This window comes from Corythoichthys intestinalis, chromosome 10 (assembly GCF_030265065.1).
Source record: "Corythoichthys intestinalis isolate RoL2023-P3 chromosome 10, ASM3026506v1, whole genome shotgun sequence".
NCBI classification, from domain to species: domain Eukaryota; kingdom Metazoa; phylum Chordata; class Actinopteri; order Syngnathiformes; family Syngnathidae; genus Corythoichthys; species Corythoichthys intestinalis.
In genome coordinates, this window is record NC_080404.1 from 56,383,635 (window position 1) to 56,403,958 (window position 20,324).

General features: G+C 44.4%; 1 protein-coding gene across 1 annotated transcript in view; it reads left to right on the forward strand.

Moving 5' to 3' along the window:
* The window catches only part of anapc1 (anaphase promoting complex subunit 1), a 93,227-nt gene that overhangs the window by 51,923 nt on the left and 20,980 nt on the right, over positions 1 to 20,324 (forward strand). Inside the window, exons 23-41 of the mRNA XM_057848783.1 lie at positions 4,094 to 4,185; positions 4,269 to 4,417; positions 8,604 to 8,682; positions 8,998 to 9,028; positions 12,375 to 12,451; positions 12,534 to 12,712; positions 12,773 to 12,862; positions 12,916 to 13,055; positions 13,134 to 13,252; positions 15,406 to 15,536; positions 15,606 to 15,746; positions 16,116 to 16,268; positions 17,623 to 17,704; positions 17,787 to 17,878; positions 19,101 to 19,226; positions 19,675 to 19,757; positions 19,818 to 19,896; positions 19,980 to 20,054; positions 20,124 to 20,179. Of these exons, the coding sequence (XP_057704766.1) occupies positions 4,094 to 4,185; positions 4,269 to 4,417; positions 8,604 to 8,682; positions 8,998 to 9,028; positions 12,375 to 12,451; positions 12,534 to 12,712; positions 12,773 to 12,862; positions 12,916 to 13,055; positions 13,134 to 13,252; positions 15,406 to 15,536; positions 15,606 to 15,746; positions 16,116 to 16,268; positions 17,623 to 17,704; positions 17,787 to 17,878; positions 19,101 to 19,226; positions 19,675 to 19,757; positions 19,818 to 19,896; positions 19,980 to 20,054; positions 20,124 to 20,179 (1,974 nt within the window). The remainder of the gene's footprint in view (positions 1 to 4,093; positions 4,186 to 4,268; positions 4,418 to 8,603; positions 8,683 to 8,997; positions 9,029 to 12,374; positions 12,452 to 12,533; positions 12,713 to 12,772; positions 12,863 to 12,915; positions 13,056 to 13,133; positions 13,253 to 15,405; positions 15,537 to 15,605; positions 15,747 to 16,115; positions 16,269 to 17,622; positions 17,705 to 17,786; positions 17,879 to 19,100; positions 19,227 to 19,674; positions 19,758 to 19,817; positions 19,897 to 19,979; positions 20,055 to 20,123; positions 20,180 to 20,324) is intronic.

Sequence of the window (20,324 nt, forward strand, 5' to 3'; positions counted from 1 at the left end):
ATTGGGTCGCTTCCTGTTGATTTGGGGGAGTTATGGGGTCACTTCCTGTTCATATAAGCTCACTTCCTGTTGATTTCGGGTCACTCTGGTTGGAAATCAATGGGAGTGGATGGAAGTTTTTGTGCTATTGAAATGAATGGCGAATAGGGCCATTGGATATGAATGGGAAATTTTGCCCATTAGAAATCACATGCCAAGCTACCATCAAATAGTCAATCTTAACATGTTAAAGTGTGTATCTCACCTTGTTTCATTTCTCGAATGCATTGTATGAGAAACACTTCTGTTACAAATGAAAAACTATTGATCATGTGAAGTTGAAAAAAGAACACCAATGACGTATGCACTTAATTAACACACCACAACAAAGCCGAATGTCACGGAGGGAGCAGGACTTTATTTTTGGTCGTGGTTTTAAACACTCTAATTGCATGTTTAGTTCATTCCCTGTTTACGTCTGCGTTTGCTCTGGGGCCATTTTTTTTTCTTTTAAAATGCCGTTGAAATCATCATACTGTAGGTCAGCTGTCATCTTCCAGCGCTCATCTTTCTTTCTCTTTCTGCACTCGTTCCATGGAGATAAAAGGAAGGCAGGTGGAATATTTATAGCACGGCGAGTGACACAACAATTATCTTAAGAGAAGCAAGCGGAGCCAAGAGATGTACGATGCGCTTAACCTTTTACGGGGCGCTCATTTAACTCATTGGTCGCCATCGAAGTGGAGGTATTTTATCAGGAGTAGGCGTCCGATCTGAATGAACAGTGATCGCTGCCACCCTCCCTTTTCAAACGAATTGGACGTCTATGGCAGTCAATGACAACCAATGAGACCATTTCAGGTCCTTTGCTGTTGATTTTCAGTCACTTCCTGTTGATTTTGGCTCTTTTACAGGTCCTGTTCATTGTAGGTTAGTGAACAGGAAGTGTCTTAAGAATGTCCCCAAATGAATAGAAAGTGACTCCAAATGAAGAAGTAACCTGTAAATACCCTAAAATGAACAGGAAGTGACCCTGAAGTGCCCCAAAATCAACAAGTGACCTAATATGTACAGGAAGTGACCCTGAAATGCATCGAAATCAACAGGAAGTTACCCAGTATGTACAGGAAGTGGACCCGAAGTGCCCCCAAATCAACAGGAAGTGACCCTGAAGTGCCCCATAATCAACAAGCGACCTAATATGTACAGGAAGGGACCCTGAAATGCCTCAAAATCAACAGGAAGTGACCCAATATGTACAGGAAGTGGACCCGAAGTGCCCAAAATCAACAGGAAGTGACCCAATATGTGCAGAAAGTGAACCCAAAATTCCCTAAAATCAACAGGAAGTGGCCCTGAAGTGCCCCATAATCAACAAGTGACCCAATATGTACAGGAAGTGGACCCGAAGTGCCCAAAATCAACAGGAAGTGACCCTGAAGTGCCCCAAAATCAACAAGTGACCTACCGTGTACAGAAACAGAACACAAAATGCCCCAGATCAACAGGATGTGACCCAATATGTACAGGAAGTGAACCTGAAATGCCTAAAATCAACAAGTGACCTATTATGTACAGGAAATGCCTCAAAATCAACAGGAGGTGACCTGTCACTGCCCACAAAACTGACCGTCAATGCTTCCTGTTCATTTTAGGGCTTTTAGGGGTCACTTCCTGTTGATTTTGGGTTACTGATCAGGAAGAATGCCCCCAAATAAACAGGAAGTGACCTGTAAATGCCCTAAAATGACCACAAAGTAACCTGTAAATGCCCCAAAATCAACAGGAAGTGACCCCCATAAGCCCTAAAATGAACAGGAAGTGACTTTTAAATGCCCACAAGACTGGCTGTGAATGCTACCTGTTCATTTTAGGGCTTTTAGGGGTCACTTCCTGTTGATTTTGGGTTACTGAAAAGGAAGAATGTCCCCAAATGAACAGGAAGTGACTCAAAACTAACAGAAAGTGACCAGCAAATGGCCCAAAATGAACAGGAAGTGACCTGTAACTGCCTACAAGATTGGCTGTGAATGCTTCCTGTTGATTTTGGGACGTTTACAGGTCACTTCCTGTTCATTTTAGGTCACTGAAAAGGAAGAATGTCCTCAAATAAACAGGAAGTGACCTGTAATTGCCCTAAAATGACCAAGAAGTGACCTGTAAATGCCCCAAAATGAACAGGAAGTGACTTGTAAATGCCCACAAGACAGGCTTTGGATATGTCCTGTTGATTTTGGAGCATTTACAGGTCACTTCCTGTTGATTATGGGTTATTGAAAAGGAAGAATGTCCACTAATGAACAGGATGTGACCTGTAAATGCCATAAAATGACAACAAAGTGACCTGTAAATGCCCCATAATGAACAGGAAGTGACCTGTAAATGACCTAAGATGAATAGGAAGTGACCTTTAAATGCCCACAAGACTGGCTTTGAATGCTTCCTGTTGACTTCGGAGAATTTACAGGTCACTTTCAGTTGATTTTTGGGTTACTGAAAAGGAAGAACGTCCCCCAAGGAATAGGAAGTGACTCAAAATCAACAGGAAGTAACCTGTAAATGGCCTAAAATGAACAGGAAGTGACATTTAAATGGCCACAAGACTGGCTGTGAATGCTAGCTGTTGCTTTTAGAGCATTTGCAGGTCCCTTTACTGTAGATTTTTGGGTTACTGAAAAGGAAGAATGTCCCCAAATGAACAGGAAGTGACTCAAAACTAACAGAAAGTGACCAGCAAATGGCCCAAAATGAACAGGAAGTGCCCACAAGACTGGCTGTGAATGCTTCCTGTTGATTTTGGGACATTTACAGGTCACTTCCTGTACATTTTAGGTCACTGAAAGGGAAGAATGTCCTCAAATAAACAGGAAGTGACCTGTAAATGCCCACAAGACAGGCTTTGGATACTTCCTGTTCATTTTGGAGCATTTACAGGTCACTTCCTGTTGATTTTGGGTTATTGAAAAGGAAGAATGCCCCATAATGAACAGGAAGTGACCTGTAAATGACCTAAGATGAACAGGACGTGACCTTTAAATGCCCACAAGACTGGCTGTGAATGCTTCCTGTTGACTTTGGAGAATTTACAGGTCACTTTCAGTTGATTTTTGGGTTACTGAAAAGGAAGAATGTCCCCCAAGGAATAGGAAGTGACTCAAAATCAACAGGAAGTAACCTGTAAATGGCCTAAAATGAACAGGAAGTGATCAGTAAATCCCAACAACACTGGCTGTGAATGCTTCCTGTTGATTTTGGGACATTTACAGATCACTTCCTGTTGATTTGGGGTAACTGAAAAGGAAGAATGTCCCTGAATGAACAGGAAGTGACCTGTAATTGCCCTAAAATGACCAAAAAGTGACCTGTAAATGCCCCAAAATGAACAGGAAGTGACCTGTAAATGCCCTAAAATGACCACAAAGTGACCTGTAAATGCCCCATAATCAACAGGAAGTGACCACCATAAGCCCTAAAATGAACAGGAAGTGACATTTAAATGGCCACAAGACTGGCTGTGAATGCTTCCCGTTGACTTTGGAGAATTTACAGGTCACTTTCAGTTGAATTTTGGGTTACTGAAAAGGAAGAATGTCCCCCAAGGAATAGGAAGTGACTCGAAATCAACAGGAAGTAACCTTTAAATGGCCTAAAATGAACAGGAAGTGATCAGTAAATCCCAACAACACTGGCTGTGAATGCTTCCTGTTGATTTTGGGACATTTACAGGTCACTTCCTGATGATTTTGGGTAACTGAAAAGGAAGAATGTCCCTGAATGAACAGGAACTGACTTAAAATCAACAGGAAGTCACCTGTGCGTGCCCTAAAATGAACAGGAAATGACTTGTAAAGGCCCACAAAAGACTGTCTGGGACTGCTCTTGATGTCCAATCCGGTCTAAATGGATTGGATGTCTATCGCCGTCAATGGCAGCCAGTGAGCCAACATAGACACTATTCTAATTGTAGATTTTTTATAGCGACCTCTTTTGTTTTCAACATCGACATCTTTTTAAAACGCTATATCGATTCCTGGCAGGAGCATATCGATAACTTTTTGGGCTACAAACTATTACGACATATTGACACACCCTCCTAACCCAATTCTATTTGCAGAGACCTCCATTTGGAGGACTATCTGGACCTATACTGGAGAGACTACCCTTCATTAATGAGCGGATTCACCGAGAGTTGCTACATTGATCAGTGTAAGATTTCGTCATGTAACTATGGTGTTTTGAAAGAAGCAGAAAATTGCCTTTTTCCCACTTTTTTTTGGTTTTGTTTTTAGCTCTGATTGGTCAAATGCAGTACCCGTCTTTCCTGCGGGCGGAGCCACCTTGCGTCTTCAGCTGGTTCAGCAGTTGTCTTCGAGGGGAGAAAGTCCCGCCTTTCCCTTACCTGCCCGGCATCTGTCATCGGGTCCGGCTGCTCGTTCTGGTACGTGATTCATGTACTCGCTAGGTGTTTGAGTATGTGAGGGTAAAGAGTTCGCTGTGTGCGTTTTGTGTTATATGAAGAGCAATTATCCCTTTTTATTAGAATGGAAAAAAAGCGGACGTACTGTAATTTGCCAGTGATGCTAACGGGTTCAAGCGTTGATTCATTCAGGGAAGAACAAAACCTTCCCCGTTATGTGCGTAATGGGAAATTGTTTTACTTTTCCACATTTATTTTGGGGAGGCTAATTATGTCCAGGGAATTTTGACTGGAAAGGCTGGCAGTGAACATGAATTATAAAGTAATACGAGAATATTCAGGGCTCCTACGGATCATTAAAAAAGTCTTAAAATGTCTTAAACTGAAAATCCTGATGATCAAGGTCTTTAATTGTTTTAAAATTCATGGAATTGACCTTGAAGTGCCTCAAGATTAACAAGTGACCGAATATATACAGGAACTGAATTCGAAATGCCCCCTAAATCAACAGAAAGTGACCCAAAATGTACAGAAAGTGAACCCCAAATTCCCCCAAATCAACAGGAAGTGGCCCTGAAGTGCCCCATCATCCACAAGTGACCTAATATGTACAGGAAGTGACCCTGAAATGCCTCAAAATCCACAGGAAGTGACCCAACATGTACAGGAAGTGGACCCAAATTGCCCAAAATCAACAGGAAGTGACCCAATATGTACAGAAGGTGCACACAAAATTCCCTAAAATCAACAGGAAGTGGCCCTGAAGTTCCTCATAATCAACAAGTGACCTAACATGTACAGGAAGTGACCCTGAAATGCCTCAAAATCAACAGGAAGTGACCCAATATGTACAGGAAGGTGACCCGAAGTGCCCAAAATCAACAGGAAGTGACCCTGAAGTGCTCCAAAATCAACAAGTGACCTACCGTGTACAGAAACAGAACACAAAATGCCCCAAATCAGCAGGAAGTGACCCAATATATACAGGAAGTGAACCTGAAATGCCCCAAAATCAACAGGAGGTGACCCTTAAGTGCCCCAAAATCAACAAGTGACCTACCGTGTACAGAAACAGAACACAAAATGCCCCAAATCAGCAGGAAGTGACCCAATATGTACAGGAAGTGAACCTGAAATGCCTCAACAGGAAGTGACCCAATATGTGCAGGAAGTGAGCCTGAAATGCCCCAAAATCAACAGGAAGTGACCCTGAAGTGCCCCAAAATCAACAATTGACCTACCGTGTACAGAAACAGAACACAAAATGCCCCAAATCAACAGGAAGTGACCCAATATGTACAGGAAGTGAACCTGAAATGCCCCGAAATCAACAAGAAGTGACCCTGATGTGCTCCAAAATCAACAAGTGACCTATTATGTTCAGGAAGTAACCCTGAAATGCCTCAAAATCACCAGGAAGTGACCCTGAAATGCCCCAAAATCAACAAGTGACCTACCGTGTACAGAAACAGAACACAAAATGCCCCAAATCAGCAGGAAGTGACCCAATATGTCCAGGAAGTGAACCTGAAATGCCTCAAAATCAACAGGAAGTGACCCAATATGTGCAGGAAGTGAGCCTGAAATGCCCCAAAATCAACAGGAAGTGACCCTGAAGTGCCCCAAAATCAACAATTGACCTTAGCACTGCATATCCATAACTGTCTATATATTTCAATCTACCTGCCTTCTATTCCTCTTGTGCTTATCTCCATTGCTGATTTCAATGATTATTATTAGTAGTAGTTTTTGCTTTATTTCTATTTTTGTTTTATTTTTATTTATTTATTTTTATTCTGTGATTAAATGCGATCTTCTGTCTTGGTTTTTACGTTGTGTTGATTTAAATGTGATTTTTATGGTTTTCATGTGATGTAAAGCACTTGAAATTGCCTTGTGTTGAATTGTGCTATATAAATAAATTTGCCTTGCCTTGCCTTGCCTTACCGTGTACAGAAACAGAACACAAAATGCCCCAAATCAACAGGAAGTGACCCAATATGTACAGGAAATGAACCTGAAATGCCCCGAAATCAACAAGAAGTGACCCTGATGTGCTCCAAAATCAACAAGTGACCTATTATGTTCAGGAAGTAACCCTGAAATGCCTCAAAATCACCAGGAAGTGACCCTGAAATGCCCCAAAATCAACAAGTGACCTACCGTGTACAGAAACAGAACACAAAATGCCCCAAATCAGCAGGAAGTGACCCAATATGTACAGGAAGTGAACCTGAAATGCCTCAAAATCAACAGGAAGTGACCCAATATGTGCAGGAAGTGAGCCTGAAATGCCCCAAAATCAACAGGAAGTGACCCTGAAGTGCCCCAAAATCAACAATTGACCTACCGTGTACAGAAACAGAACACAAAATGCCCCAAATCAACAGGAAGTGACCCAATATGTACAGGAAGTGAACCTGAAATGCCCCGAAATCAACAGGAAGTGACCCTGATGTGCTCCAAAATCAACAAGTGACCTATTATGTCCAGGAAGTAACCCTGAAATGCCTCAAAATCAACAGGAAGTGACCCTGAAATGCCCCAAAATCAACAAGTGACCTACTGTGTGCAGAAACAGAACACAAAATGCCCCAAATCAACAGGAAGTGACCCCGGAATGCCTCAAAATCAAGAAGAAGTGGGCCATTATGTACAGGACGTGAACCCGGGATGCCCCATTATCAATAGGAACTGACCCAATATGAACAGGAAGTGACTCTGGAATGCCTCAAAATCAACAGGAAGTGACTCTGAAAATTTGCCAAAAACCTACCCATTCATTTCCTATGGCCCAAATTTCCCATTTATTTCCAATAGCCCTATTCGCCATTCATTTCAATGGCAAAAAACTTCAACATTCAATTCTGTTGATTTCTAACCCAAGTCACTCAATATCAACAGGAAGTGACCAACACAGACAGGAAATAACCCTGGAATGCCTCAAAATCAACAGGAAGTGACCCAGTATGTAAAGGAGGTGAACACAAAATGTCTCAAGATCAACAGGTACTGACCTGATACCTACAGGAAGTCCGAGGTTCCTTAAAATCAACTGGAAGTGTCCCTGAAAATTTGCCAAAAATGTACCTATTCATTTCCTATGGCCCAAATTTCCCATTCATTTCCAATAGCCCTATTCACCATTCGTTTCAATGGCAAAACAACGTCATTCAATCCTGTTGATTTCCAACCCAAGTGACTCAATATCAACAGGAAGTGACCCTGGAATTCCTCAAAATGAACAGGAAGTGAGCCAATATGTACAGGAAGTGAATCTGAAATGCCCCCAAATCAACAGGAAGTGAGCCCGGAATGCCTCAAAATCAACAGGAAGTGACCCAATATGTACCGGAGGTGACCCTGAAATACCTCAAATTAACAGGAAGTTACCCAAATGAACAGGAAATAAATGCGAAATTCCCCTAAATCAACAGGAAGTGACCCTGGAATGCCTCAATCTACAGAAAGTGACCCAATATGAACAGGAAGTGACCCTGGAATGTCTCAAAATCAGCAGGAAGTGACCATGACATGCCCCCAAATCAACAGGAAGCGACTCTGAAATACCTGAAAATCAACAGGAAGTGACCCAAATGAACAGGAAGTCAACCATGAAATGCCCCTAAATCAACAGGAAGTGACCCTAGGATGCCTCATAAACAACAGGAAGTGATCCAATATGTAGAAGAAGTGAAGCTGAAAGGGCCCAAATCAACAGGAAGTGACCCTGAAATCCCCCCATATCAACAGGAAGTGACCCCGGAATGACTCATAATCTACAGGAAGTGGCCCAATATGAACGGGAAGTGACCCTGGAATGTCTCAAAATCAGCAGGAAGTGACCATGACATGCCCCCAAATCAACAGGAAGTGACTCTGAAATACCTGAAAATCAACAGGAAGTGACCCAAAATAACAGGAAGTAAACATGAAATGCCCCTAAATCAACAGGAAGTGACCCTGGGATGCCTCATAATCAACAGGAAGTGATCCGACATGTAGAAGTGAAGCTGAAAGGCACCAAACCAACAGGAAGTGACCCTGAAATGCCCCAAAAACAACAGGAAGTGACCCAATATCTACAGGAAGTTCGATATGCCTCAAAATCAAGGAATTTGACATGATTTCCATTGTGAAAAGATATTTTTATTGGAAACTAGACACATAATCATGGTCAAAACTTTTCTTTCATGTCTTCAATTAGAGTTACGCTCTTTACATCGGCGGTGACGACAACGCGACCGCGTCCAACGTTTCCGAGTACCTGGTGAAGCTTTCCGCAGGTCAGTACCCACTCAAACACGTGTGTTTTATTGACGCGGCAGCCTTATTACCCGGCGTACGTCGGCTCAGGGAGCGAAAGTAAAGGCGACCGACACGTGATTTTGCAATGTAAAGGATATTTGCCGGAGTGTTGAAACTGGCCGACAAAAGATTCTGCGTTGACTTTTGTGCATTGCGGTGCGATCGTATCCGGGCTTTTATTTTTGTTCACGCAAATGTCATGGTCTCCCAACGCGGGAACAATGGCGTATTGAGCGAGTCATTTGCATGTCCAACTTTTTCATTGGAGGTTATTGAGCTCTTTTCTTCCTCAGGTCAGAAGAGCAATGAGAAGCAGTACGGAAGGTAAATAAGCTCTTTTCATCCCTCTGCTATCAGTTTCAGTGACTAGTAGATGTCAGATCCATTGGAATGGATTGGACGTCAATGGTGGCCAATCGGATAATATGTTAAAATTAAGGGCGGGACTTAAATTCATTAAAAACAAAAAGAAAATGGCCAATTAGAAAGGAAAAAACATCCAATTTTATTGATGCTTTTTGACATTAACAACAATGTTGTGCAAAAATGTGTCATACATAGACACAACATGGATATGCACACATAAAAAAAATAGTGCTGTCAAAATTATCGCGTTAACGGGCGGTAATTAATTTTTTAAATTAATCACGTTAAAATATTTGACGCAATTAACGCACATGCCCCGCTCAATCAGATTAAAATGACAGCACAGTGCAATGCCAACTTGTTACTTGTGTTTTTTGGAGTTTTGTCGCCCTCTGCTGGCGCTTGGGTGCGAATGATTTTATGGGCTTAAGCACCCATGAGCATTGTGTAATTATTGACATCAACAATGGCGGGCTACTAGTTTATTTCTTGTTTGAAAATTCTACAAATTTCATTAAAACGAAAACATTAAGAGGGGTTTTAATGTAAAATTTCTATAACTTGTACTAACATTTATCTTTTAAGAACTACAAGTCTTTCTATCCATGGATCGCTTTAACAGAATGTTAATAATGTTAATGTCATCTTGTTGATTTATTGTTATAATAAACAAATACAGGCCTTATGTACCGTATGTTGAATGTATATATCCATCTTGTGTCTTATCTTTTCATTCCAACAATAATTTACAGAAAAATATGGCATATTTTAGAGATGGTTTAAATTGCGATTAATTACAATTAATTACCAATTATTAATTTTTAAGCTGTAATTAACTCGATTAAAAATTTTAATCGTTTGACAGCCCTAAAAAAAAAATATATATATATATATATAGTAAACTATGAAATGCAATTTCTGGGTAAATTCCAATGGTAGCTTTGTTTTGGTGGGCAAACACGAGTCACTTTCTGTTGATTTGGGGGCATTTGGTGTTCCAAGTCCTGTACATATCGGGTCACTTCCTGTTGCTTTTGATGTATTTCAGGGTCACTTCCTGTAGATGTGGGGGCATTTTGGGTTTTACTTTCTGTTAATATTGGGGATTTCAGGGTCACTGTCTGTTGATTTGGTGAAAATACCCCATACGTATAAGAAGCGACCTACAAATGCCCCCCAAACAAACAGGAAGTGACCCTGCAATGTCGCAAAATTAACAGGAATTGACACAATATGTATAAGAGGTGAACCTGAAATGCCCCCAAGTCAACAGGAGTGACCCCGTAAACCTCAAAATCAACAGGAAGTGGACCCTGAAATGACTCAAAGGCAACAGGAAGTGGCCCGATATCATCAGGTAGTGGCCGATAGATGCCCCAGAATAGATAGGAAGTGACCCTGAAATGCCCCAAAAGCAACAGGAAGTGACCCTGGAATGCCTCACAAATAACAGGAAGTGACCTCTGGATTGCCTTAAAATCAACAGGAAGTGAGCTTATCGCCCAATATTCATAGGAAGTCAAACAATACGAACAGGTAAACCTGAATGATCCCAAAATAAACGGGAAGTGTTCTTGAAATACCTCAAAATTAACAGAAGTGACTCTGAAATGACCCCTAGTCAACATAAAGTGACCCTAAAATGACCCCCAAGCCAACAGGAAGTAACCCTGAAATGACCAAAAGTCAACAGGAAGCTGCCTGATATAAACAGGAAGTAACCCTGGAATGCTTCAAAATCAACATGAAAGGATCCAATCTGTACAGGAAATGAGTCCAAAAGCGCCTCATAGTCACAGGAAGTCATCCAATATGAACAGGAAGTGACCCTGAAATGACCCAAAATCAACATGAAGTGGCCCTGAAATGAGCCAAAGTCGACAGGAAGTGGCCCGATATCAGCAAGAAGTGGCCATTAAATGCCCCAAAATAAATAGGAAGGGCCCCTCAAATGACCAAAAGTCAACAGGAAGTAGCCTGATTTAAACAGGAAATGACCCTGGAATGCCTCAAAATCTACAGGAAGTGACCCAATATTTACAGGAAGGGGCCCTGAAATGCCCCAAATTCAACGTGAAGTGGCCTGATATCAACAGGAAGTGGCCGATAAATGCCTGAAAATCAATAGGAAGTGACCCAGAAATGCCCCAAAATCAACAGGAAGTGACCCTGGAATGCCTCACAAATAACAGGAAGTGACCTCTGGATTGCCTCAAAATCAACAGGAAGTCAGCTCAAAATCGCCCAATACGAACAGGATTTGAACCCGAATTGTCCCAAATAAACAGGAAGTGTTCTTGAAATACCTCAAAATTAACAGGAAAGGACTCTGAAATCACCCAAAGTCAACAGAAAGTGACCCTAAAATGACCCCAGCCAACAGGAAGCAACCCTGAAATGCCCCAAAGTCAACAGGAGGTGACCCTGAAATGACCAAAAGTCAACAGGAAGTTGCCCGATATAAACAGGAAGTAACCCTGGAATGCTTCAAAATCAACATGAAGGGATCCAGTCTGTACAGGAAAAGAGTCCAAAGCGCCTCATAGTCACAGGAAGTCATCCAATATGAACAGGAAGTGACCCTGAAATGACCCCATATCAACAGGAAGTGGCCCTGAAATGACCCAAAGTCGACAAGAAGTGGCCCAATATCAACAAGTGGCCTTTAAATGCCCCAAAATAAACGGGAAGTGACCCTGAAATGACCAAAAGTCAACAGGAAGTGGCCTGATATAAACAGGAAGTGACCCTGGAATGCCTCAAAATGTACAGGAAGTGACCCAATATGTACAGGAAGGGGCCCTGAAATGCCCCAAATTCAACGTGAAGTGGCCCGATATCAACAGGTAGTGGCCCTTAAATGCCCCAAAGTCAACAGGAAGTGACCTTGAATTGCCCAAAGTCAACAGGAAGTGACACGGGAATGTCCCAAAATCAACCGGAACTGACCCGATATCTACAGGTAGTGAGCCCAAAATTGCTGCATATTTACAGGAAGCGACACAATATGAACAGGAAGTGACCCTGAAATGTCTCAAAATCAACAGGAAGTGACCCAATACGAACAGGAATCGAAACCGAAATGTCCCAAAATAAACCAGAAGTGACACTGGGATGTCTCAAAAACGACAGGAAGTGAAATATGTCCAGGAAGTGAGCCACAAATCACCCCATATTTATTGAAAATCACCCAATATGAACAGGAAGTGAACCTGAAATTCCTCAAAATAAAAGGGAAGTGACCCAATATACTAACGCTTCCGTCGCATGTTCTAATTTGATGTTCCTGTTGTTTGTTTTCTAGACATACAAGCATGGAGCAAGTCAAGTCGTGCAGTGAGAGTTTAGCCGAGCAGCTCGTTGTCTGGCTGGCCTCGCAAGGTCATCATTTTTCTTCACGTTTTAATTACATTTTAGTTGTCGTCGCTCGTGCTCTTTTATCATTTTGCATTGCGTTGTTCAGGATTCACCTTAAAGGACCTGGAGACGGTCCCGTTCGGTGTGGCCCTGCCCGTCCGAGAGGCCATCTACCACTGCCGGAAGCAGCCGTGCGCCGATTGGTCGGAGGAGGTTTGCCTCCTGATCGGCCGGCAAGACCGAACCCGACAAGCCCACAACACCAATCCGGCCAAAAGCAAATCTGTGAGTGCCAATGCCTCTCCAATTTAGCTTTGTGGTAAGACTTCCTATTTTTGCGTATAGTCCGTGGGTTCCAGCTTATCTTTGGATCCTCCCTCGACCAGCGAAGCCGACGAAGAGGAGGAGGACGGCATGTCGGACATCGTCCAAGAGGTACGCCTGGTCTTTAAGCGTTCAGCGACGTTTGAGTAAATATGATCTCGTAGGTCACAGAACTGATCTGGAGTCAAGATCTGAGAGTCCAGGAGGTCCGGAGACTACTGCAGAGCTCCAAGCCAGTCCGGGTCAACGTCGTCCAGCTCCCGGAGGTCTCGGACCACGAGTACATTGAGGAGAAGGAGAACAAGTGAGTCATTTTTGCATGTGAAAAAACAGAAAAAAATGAACACTCTTCTTCTTCTTCTTCTTCTGTTGCTCATTCCAGACTCCTGCAACTGTGTCAGAGAACCATGTCGCTTCCAGTGGGAAGAGGGCTCTTTACTCTGTTTTCCTATCAGCCGGTTCCGACTGAACTTTTACCCATCCCTAAACTCAACCTAACAGGTACTGAAAAAAAAAAAAAAATAACATGACATGTATTTTAAACAACAGCCTAACTTATTGGGACGCCGATAAAAGCATTTGTAAACTAGAAAATGTCTGGAGAAATTGCGATGGCAGCTTTGTTTTTGCAGGTAAACCCCTTGGGGTTGCGTCCTTGTGATTTCAGGTCACTTCCTGTTGATTTGGGGACATTATATGGTCACTTCGCGTTGATATTTCGACGTACGTGGCCGTCAATGGCATCGACTTTCATATGTGTCAATGGAATCCAAGTACATTGGCATCAATTGAATTGACATATATAGCCGCCAATGGCAAGGATGTACATGGCTGTTCATGGGGTGGACGTTCATTAGTATCAATGGCATCGTCGTACATGGCTGTCAATGGAATCCAAGTACATTGGCATCAATAGAATCGAGACACATGGCTGTCAATAGAATCAACATATATGGCCGTCAATGGCAAGGACGTACATGGCCGTAGATGGCATCGACCTACATATACATCAATGGAATCCAAGTACATTTGCATCAATAGAATCGACATATATGGCCGTCAACGGCAAGGACGTACATGGCCGTCAATGGCGTGGACGTTCATTGGTATCAATGGCATCGTTGTACATGGCTGTCAACGGAATCCAAGTACATTGGCATTAATAGAATCAAGATACATGGCTGTCAATGGCATCAACATACATGGCCGTCATTGGCAAGGACGTACATGGCTGGCAACGGCATGGACATACAGTGCCATCAATGGCATGGACGTTCATTGTTGTCAATGGCAAGGATATATATTGTCGGCAATTGCATGGCTGTCCATAGGTACCAATGGCATTGACTTACATCGCTGTCAATGGAATCCAAGTACATTGGCATCAATAGAATCCACATATATGGCTGTCAATGGCATGGACGTAATATGGCTGTCAATGGCAAAGATGTACATGGCCATCAATGGCATTGGCATACATGGGCGTCAATGGCATCGACTTACATATGCATCAATGGAATCTAAGTGCATTGGCATCAATAGAATCGACATATATGGCTGTGGGCATCATCGTACATGGCTGTCAATGGAATCCAAGTACATTGGCATCAATCATCCCTTCCCTGAAGGCCAGTTAGTGGGGGCGCGGATGGTCTGGGGGACCAGCCTGGGTCCCGGGGGGTTGAGGACAGCCCCCTCGCTGGGTAATGACTGCCAGTCGGGGACCTGGGACCTACACTTTTTCTCTATGGCGTGACTCCCAGGGCGCGGCTTCCTCTTCGTCTGGGCTACCGGTTGCAGGTTGTTGTGGAGGGTGGGGTCGGGCTCTGGTCCGCGCCACCTCATGGCAGCTTCTCGGTACTTTCCTGCTTCCGCTTTCCCCTCTCTTCTCTGCCTGGGCCATCCTCCTTGGGCTCCAGCGCAGTTCGCTGGCTGTTTGCCGGTGGATTGGCGGGGTGTCGCCTGCTCCAGGTGGGGACCGTGTCCTCTAGTGGGCCATGGGGGTCCCCATGTGCTAAGTCGTTGGCTGGTGGGCCGGGTGGCCGGGCGGTGGTGGGGGCGGGCAAGGGTGGAGGTGGCCCGTCCCCTCATCCCTTCCCTGACGGCTGGTTAATGGGGGCGCGGATGGTCTGGGGGGACCAGCCTGGGTTCTGGGGGGGATGATCGCAGCTCCCTTGCTGGAGTTGCGTGAGGGGGTTCACCCCCCCTGACTGGCTATGGCAGCCCGTGCGCAGCATTTCCACTTGTCTGCAGGACAATCAGACGTCTGATGAGATTCACACATGACTGGGTGCAATTTGACACACTCAAGTAGAGAAACCATGTCAGTGCCAGGATTAGCGATCAGGCAGCATAGAATAGGATGTCTGCATATCCACATTTACAAGGGATTTACACAATACTGGGTTCCATACTACACATTGCTGATTTGTGGACACTCCACTCCACCTATTCACATCTCTTTCTGACACCCCCCCAGGCACACATGCTAACACATAAAGTCAATAGGTTGGCTATGTAGCGCTGTGATAGTGCTTTTAGCATTTTGTAGCAAACACGGTGCAGCAAGACATAAAGACAGACAATATTCTGGCACTGCTGTTTTTTTTTACGTAACATTTTTAGTTGTTGTTATTTTTCTTATTGCTTCCCAGGTCGCGCCCCGCCCACGAACGCTATGGTGGACCTGAACAGCGGCAACATTGACTTACCCGCTAACATGACTAGCTGGCCCAGCTTCCACAACGGCGTGGCCGCCGGACTTAAGATTGCACCTGCCTCGCAGGTGAGTGAGTCTTCACCCCGGGCAGTGATGCATTCACGGGCTCCAAAAAATTTGAAACGATGTGTTCAGGTGGACTCCGCTTGGATCATTTACAACAAGAACAAGAACCAAGAGTTGGCTAACGAGCACGCTGGCTTCCTCATGGCGCTAGGCCTCAACGGACACCTCACCAAACTGGGGACACTCAGCATACACGACTACCTTGCCAAGGTACACATGTCAAGTCAGGTGACATTGACGACTAAGGGTGGGACAATATGTTGGAAAGGTAATGTATCGCAGTACTTTGTAGCCCGAATGGTTGTCGATATGCTCAAGCCAAGAATCGATGTATCGTTTTAAAAATGGTGTCACTGTTTGAAAAGCTAAAGGAACCAACAGGTTGCTAGAAAAATCTTCTATTAGAATAGTGTCTACATTAGCCCAGTGGCTGCTATTGACATCCAAATTTAGTTTGAATGGATTGGACAGCTAGCGCTGCCAATGGCACTGAGTCAGAGAATTCACAGGCAAATCACGTAACATGATGAGGTCAACGGGAAAGACGTCAATAGCTCAAGTCGTTCACGTCTTTGACAGGGTCACGAGATGACCAGCATCGGGCTTCTTATCGGCGTGGCCGCAGCCCGACTGGGCACCATGGACATGACGACCACCAGCCTGCTTAGCATCCACATTCCTGCCTTGCTACCTCCTACCTCCACTGAGCTGGACGTCCCACACAACATTCAGGTAGAATGTTCAGCACTGATTGGACAGCAATCGACATCAAATCCATATTGACTTGGATGGCTGGCATTTAATGATTTTTTTCAGTACCATTGACAATGATAGACGTCCAATCCATTTGGACTGGGAGCAGTGCTTAATTTATAAATCATAAAGTGCCGGAACGCAAAGTACGTATGACAAAGCAGGGATGACGAGACGAGACGGGCACAGGTCCCAGAACATACGCAGAAAATGGTGCTGAAAACAACACGCATATGCCCACTTGCCATGCCTCAATTTCTGATAATGTCCATGGTATAAATGTTATGACAACAATTTACGTTTATTTAGACTGTACTTTGCACATCAAGTGCATTTGCCCACATAACCACAGATGGGACTTACAGTACACAGTCAGCAATTAGTTTCTCAACAGGTCTAACTTATAAAACATAAAAAAGAAATCTGAGATCTCAGTAAATAACACAAAACCATTCTTTTGTGAGTTTTATCCTCCCCGTCTTCTCTGGTCCCAAAGTTTCCACCGCCTTACAAATTGTGCAGCCCAAACCCAAATTTCCCATAAGGGTACTGGCCTGTTGGTGGTCCACCTGGCTGACTGCTGGTGCTGAAACTGGCCCCCACTCCGGGTGGCACCGAACCTGACCAGCTGCTGCCACGGTAGCAGCCTCCTGCCCCGGCTTGGCCGGCTGGCCGTGAACCTGGCTAGCTGCTGTGACGCTAGCCTCCGACTCTTTCAAATGATGTTAAATTTTTATAATAAAACATGCAATTCTTGGGATTTGTTCTGGAAATAAATTTATGTATGTTATTATTTTATACATTTAAAAAAAAAATGTTTTCATATTTTTATTTTTTTCTTTATACGAGAAGTGCCGGATCTGCCCAAATAAGTCCCGGAACACAGAGTGGCCAAAATCAAGAGGTGCCGGATCTTGTTCCGGCAGGATCCAGCACAAATTAACCCCTGACTTGGAGGGCTGGGAGCGATCGTTTGGTTGCTGAGATTTGATGACCGGATTGGACGTCTAGCGCCGTCAATGGCACTGAAACCAGAGCAGTCCCAGCAAGGCTTTTGTGGGCATTTACAAGTCTCTTCCTGGTTGTTTTAGGGCATTTACAGGTTATTTCCTGATGTTTTTCATTCACTTCCTATTCATTTGGGCACATTCTTCCTTTTCAGTAACCCAAAATCAACAGGAAGTGACCCGTAAAGGCCCTTAAATGAACTCATTGCCTGGTTTTGGCTGCCACTGATGGCCATAGACGTCCAATCCGTCTGAAGTAATATATATAATAATAAAAGTGTAAAGAATAAAATAACATTTTAATATATACAATACAATGTTTACAGGTTGCCTCTGTAATTGGCATTGGCCTTGTGTACCAGGGAACAGGACACAGACACATGGCTGAAGTTCTGCTATCTGAGATAGGTCAGTACCCAAGTCCTAAAACTCTTAACATGTCTTTAACAAGATACGTCAATGATTGTGCATATGTGTGGGTTTACTTTAGGGCGTCCTCCAGGCCCAGAGATGGAATACTGCACTGACAGGGAGTCATACTCCTTAGCTGCAGGATTAGCTCTCGGAATGGTCTGCCTCGGGGTAAGTCACACTCAACCACAAGTTATTGCTCTGACTGTAGAAATTGTTGAGGTGGGGCTCGAAGGCAAGCGTCTGGTGGGGCACCAGTCTACATGTGTTTTGTGGATTTGGAGAAGCTGTTTGACCGTGTGCCTCGGGGAGTCCTGTGGGGGGTGCTCCGGGAGTACGGGGTACCGAGCCCCTTGGTAAAGGCTGTTCGGTCCCTGTACGACCGGTGTCAGAGTTTAGTCCGCATTGCCGGTAGTAAGTCGAATTCGTTCCCAGTGAGGGTTGGACTCTGCCAAGGCTGCCCTTTGTCAACGATTCTGTTCATAGTTTTTTTGGACAGAATTTCTAGGCGCAGCCAAAGCGTTGAGGGGGTCCGGTTTGGTGGCCTCAGCATTGCTTTTCTGCTTTTTGCAGATGATGTGGTGCTGTTGGCTTAATCAAGCCGTGATCTCCAACTCACACTGGAACGGTTTGCAGCTGAGTGTGAAGCGGTTGGGATGAAGATCAGCACCTCCAAATCTGAGACCATGGTCCTCAGTCGGAAAAGGGTGATGTGCGCTCTCCGGGTCGGGGATGAGATCCTGGCCCAAGTGGAGGAGTTCAAGTATCTTGGTGTCTTGTTCACGGGTGAGGGTAGGAGGGAGCAGGAGATCGACGGGCGGATCGGTGCAGCGTCTGCAGCGATGCGAACTCTGCACCGGTCCGTCGTGGTGAAGAAGGAACTGAGCCGAGACGCGACGCTCTCGATTTACCAGTCGTTCCTACCCTTACCTATGGTCACGAGCTGTGGGTCGTGACCGAAAGGACAAGGTCCTGGATACAAGCGGCCGAAATGAGTTTCCTCCGCAGGGTGTCCGGGCTCTCCTTTAGAGATAAGGTGAGAAGTTCGGTCATCCTGAAGGTACTCGGTGTTGAGAGGAGTCAGTTGAGGTGGCTCGGGCATCTGGTTCAGATGCCTCCTGGAAGTCTCCCTAGAGAACGTGTTCCAGGCATGCCCCAACAGAGGGAGGCCCCCAAGATGACTCAGGACACGTTAGAGAGACTGTCTCTCGGCTGGGCTGGGAACGCCTCGGTATGCCGCCAGAAAAGCTGGTTGAAGTTGCTGGGGAGAGGGAAGTCTGGGCTTCCCTGCTACAGCTGCTGCCTCCGCGACCCCACCTCGGACTAATTAGTAGATGATGGATGGATGGATGGATGGATGGATGGAGGACTTAATTTACTACCGATCCCGCAGCAAGGCAGCAACCTGATTGGGATGGGCGACCTGAACGTCCCGGAGCAGTTGTATCAGTACATGGTAGGGGGTCACCGCAGGGCCCCGGTCGGAGCCATCAGAGAGAGACACAGCTACCAGATCAAGGTACGTTTGGCCGGATTACAATTAGGGGTGTGACAAAATATCCAAATGGTATCGATTTTCTGTCGCCAAGTGTCGATATCTTGTTTTAAAACTGTTTTCACATTCAACTCTTTAAGAAAAGAACCGACTAATCGCTACCAAAATCTTCCACTGGAATGGTGTCAATGTTAACTTAATGGCTGCCTTTGAATTGAATTAAACTCATTCGTTGCCATTGACCGCCACAGACGTCCAACCCATTTGAAGTGGGAGGGATGGCAGCGAATGAAGGAATGTTCATTCGCTGCCACCCTCCCACTTCAATTGGATTGGACGTCTGCTAATGATGAACTCAAATCAATTCACATGAAAATACCTTGTTTTTCTGTTTATTACTTGTATTGCAAAATGTATACGTATATCGATAATTATCGTGAGCCTTGTATCGTATCTGCGTTCACGTTGACAGGAGGGCGACACCATTAACGTGGACGTGACGTGTCCTGGAGCCACACTGGCCCTAGCCATGATCTACCTCAAGACGAACAACCGGTGAGATACGGGATTGAGTTTCTATTATGAGAATCTAGCTAAAATGTTACGCTCCACCAGGTCAATAGCTGACTGGCTAAAACCTCCGGACACTTGGTTCCTGCTGGATTTCATCAAACCAGAATTTCTTCTTCTAAGAGTTAGTCTAGCCTTATTTGAGATCAATTTTGACATTAGGTAACCCCCATGATGACCTGTCACCCTTTCCTTGCTCTTGTCAAGACGCTGGCAAGGTGCATCATCATGTGGGATGACATCGTACCTAATAAGGAGTGGGTGAAAAGTAATGTACCTCAGGTGAGAACAAAAGTAAGATTTTTTTGTTGTGATTGATTTTTTAGATGGTGTTGTGTTTTTGTTCTTCAGATCATGCGAGGGACGGAAATGGATTCACCAGAAAATATCAACATGGAGATTTGGATGTGAGTTCCCCGTCAAAACACGAGCATGGCATTGCAGATAGATAAATAGCTCTTAATATAGAGACAGACATAGAGACATATTTTTTAATTAACACAACAATTATATATACAAACACAAACGGGTCTGAACAGTATTGTTGAAATA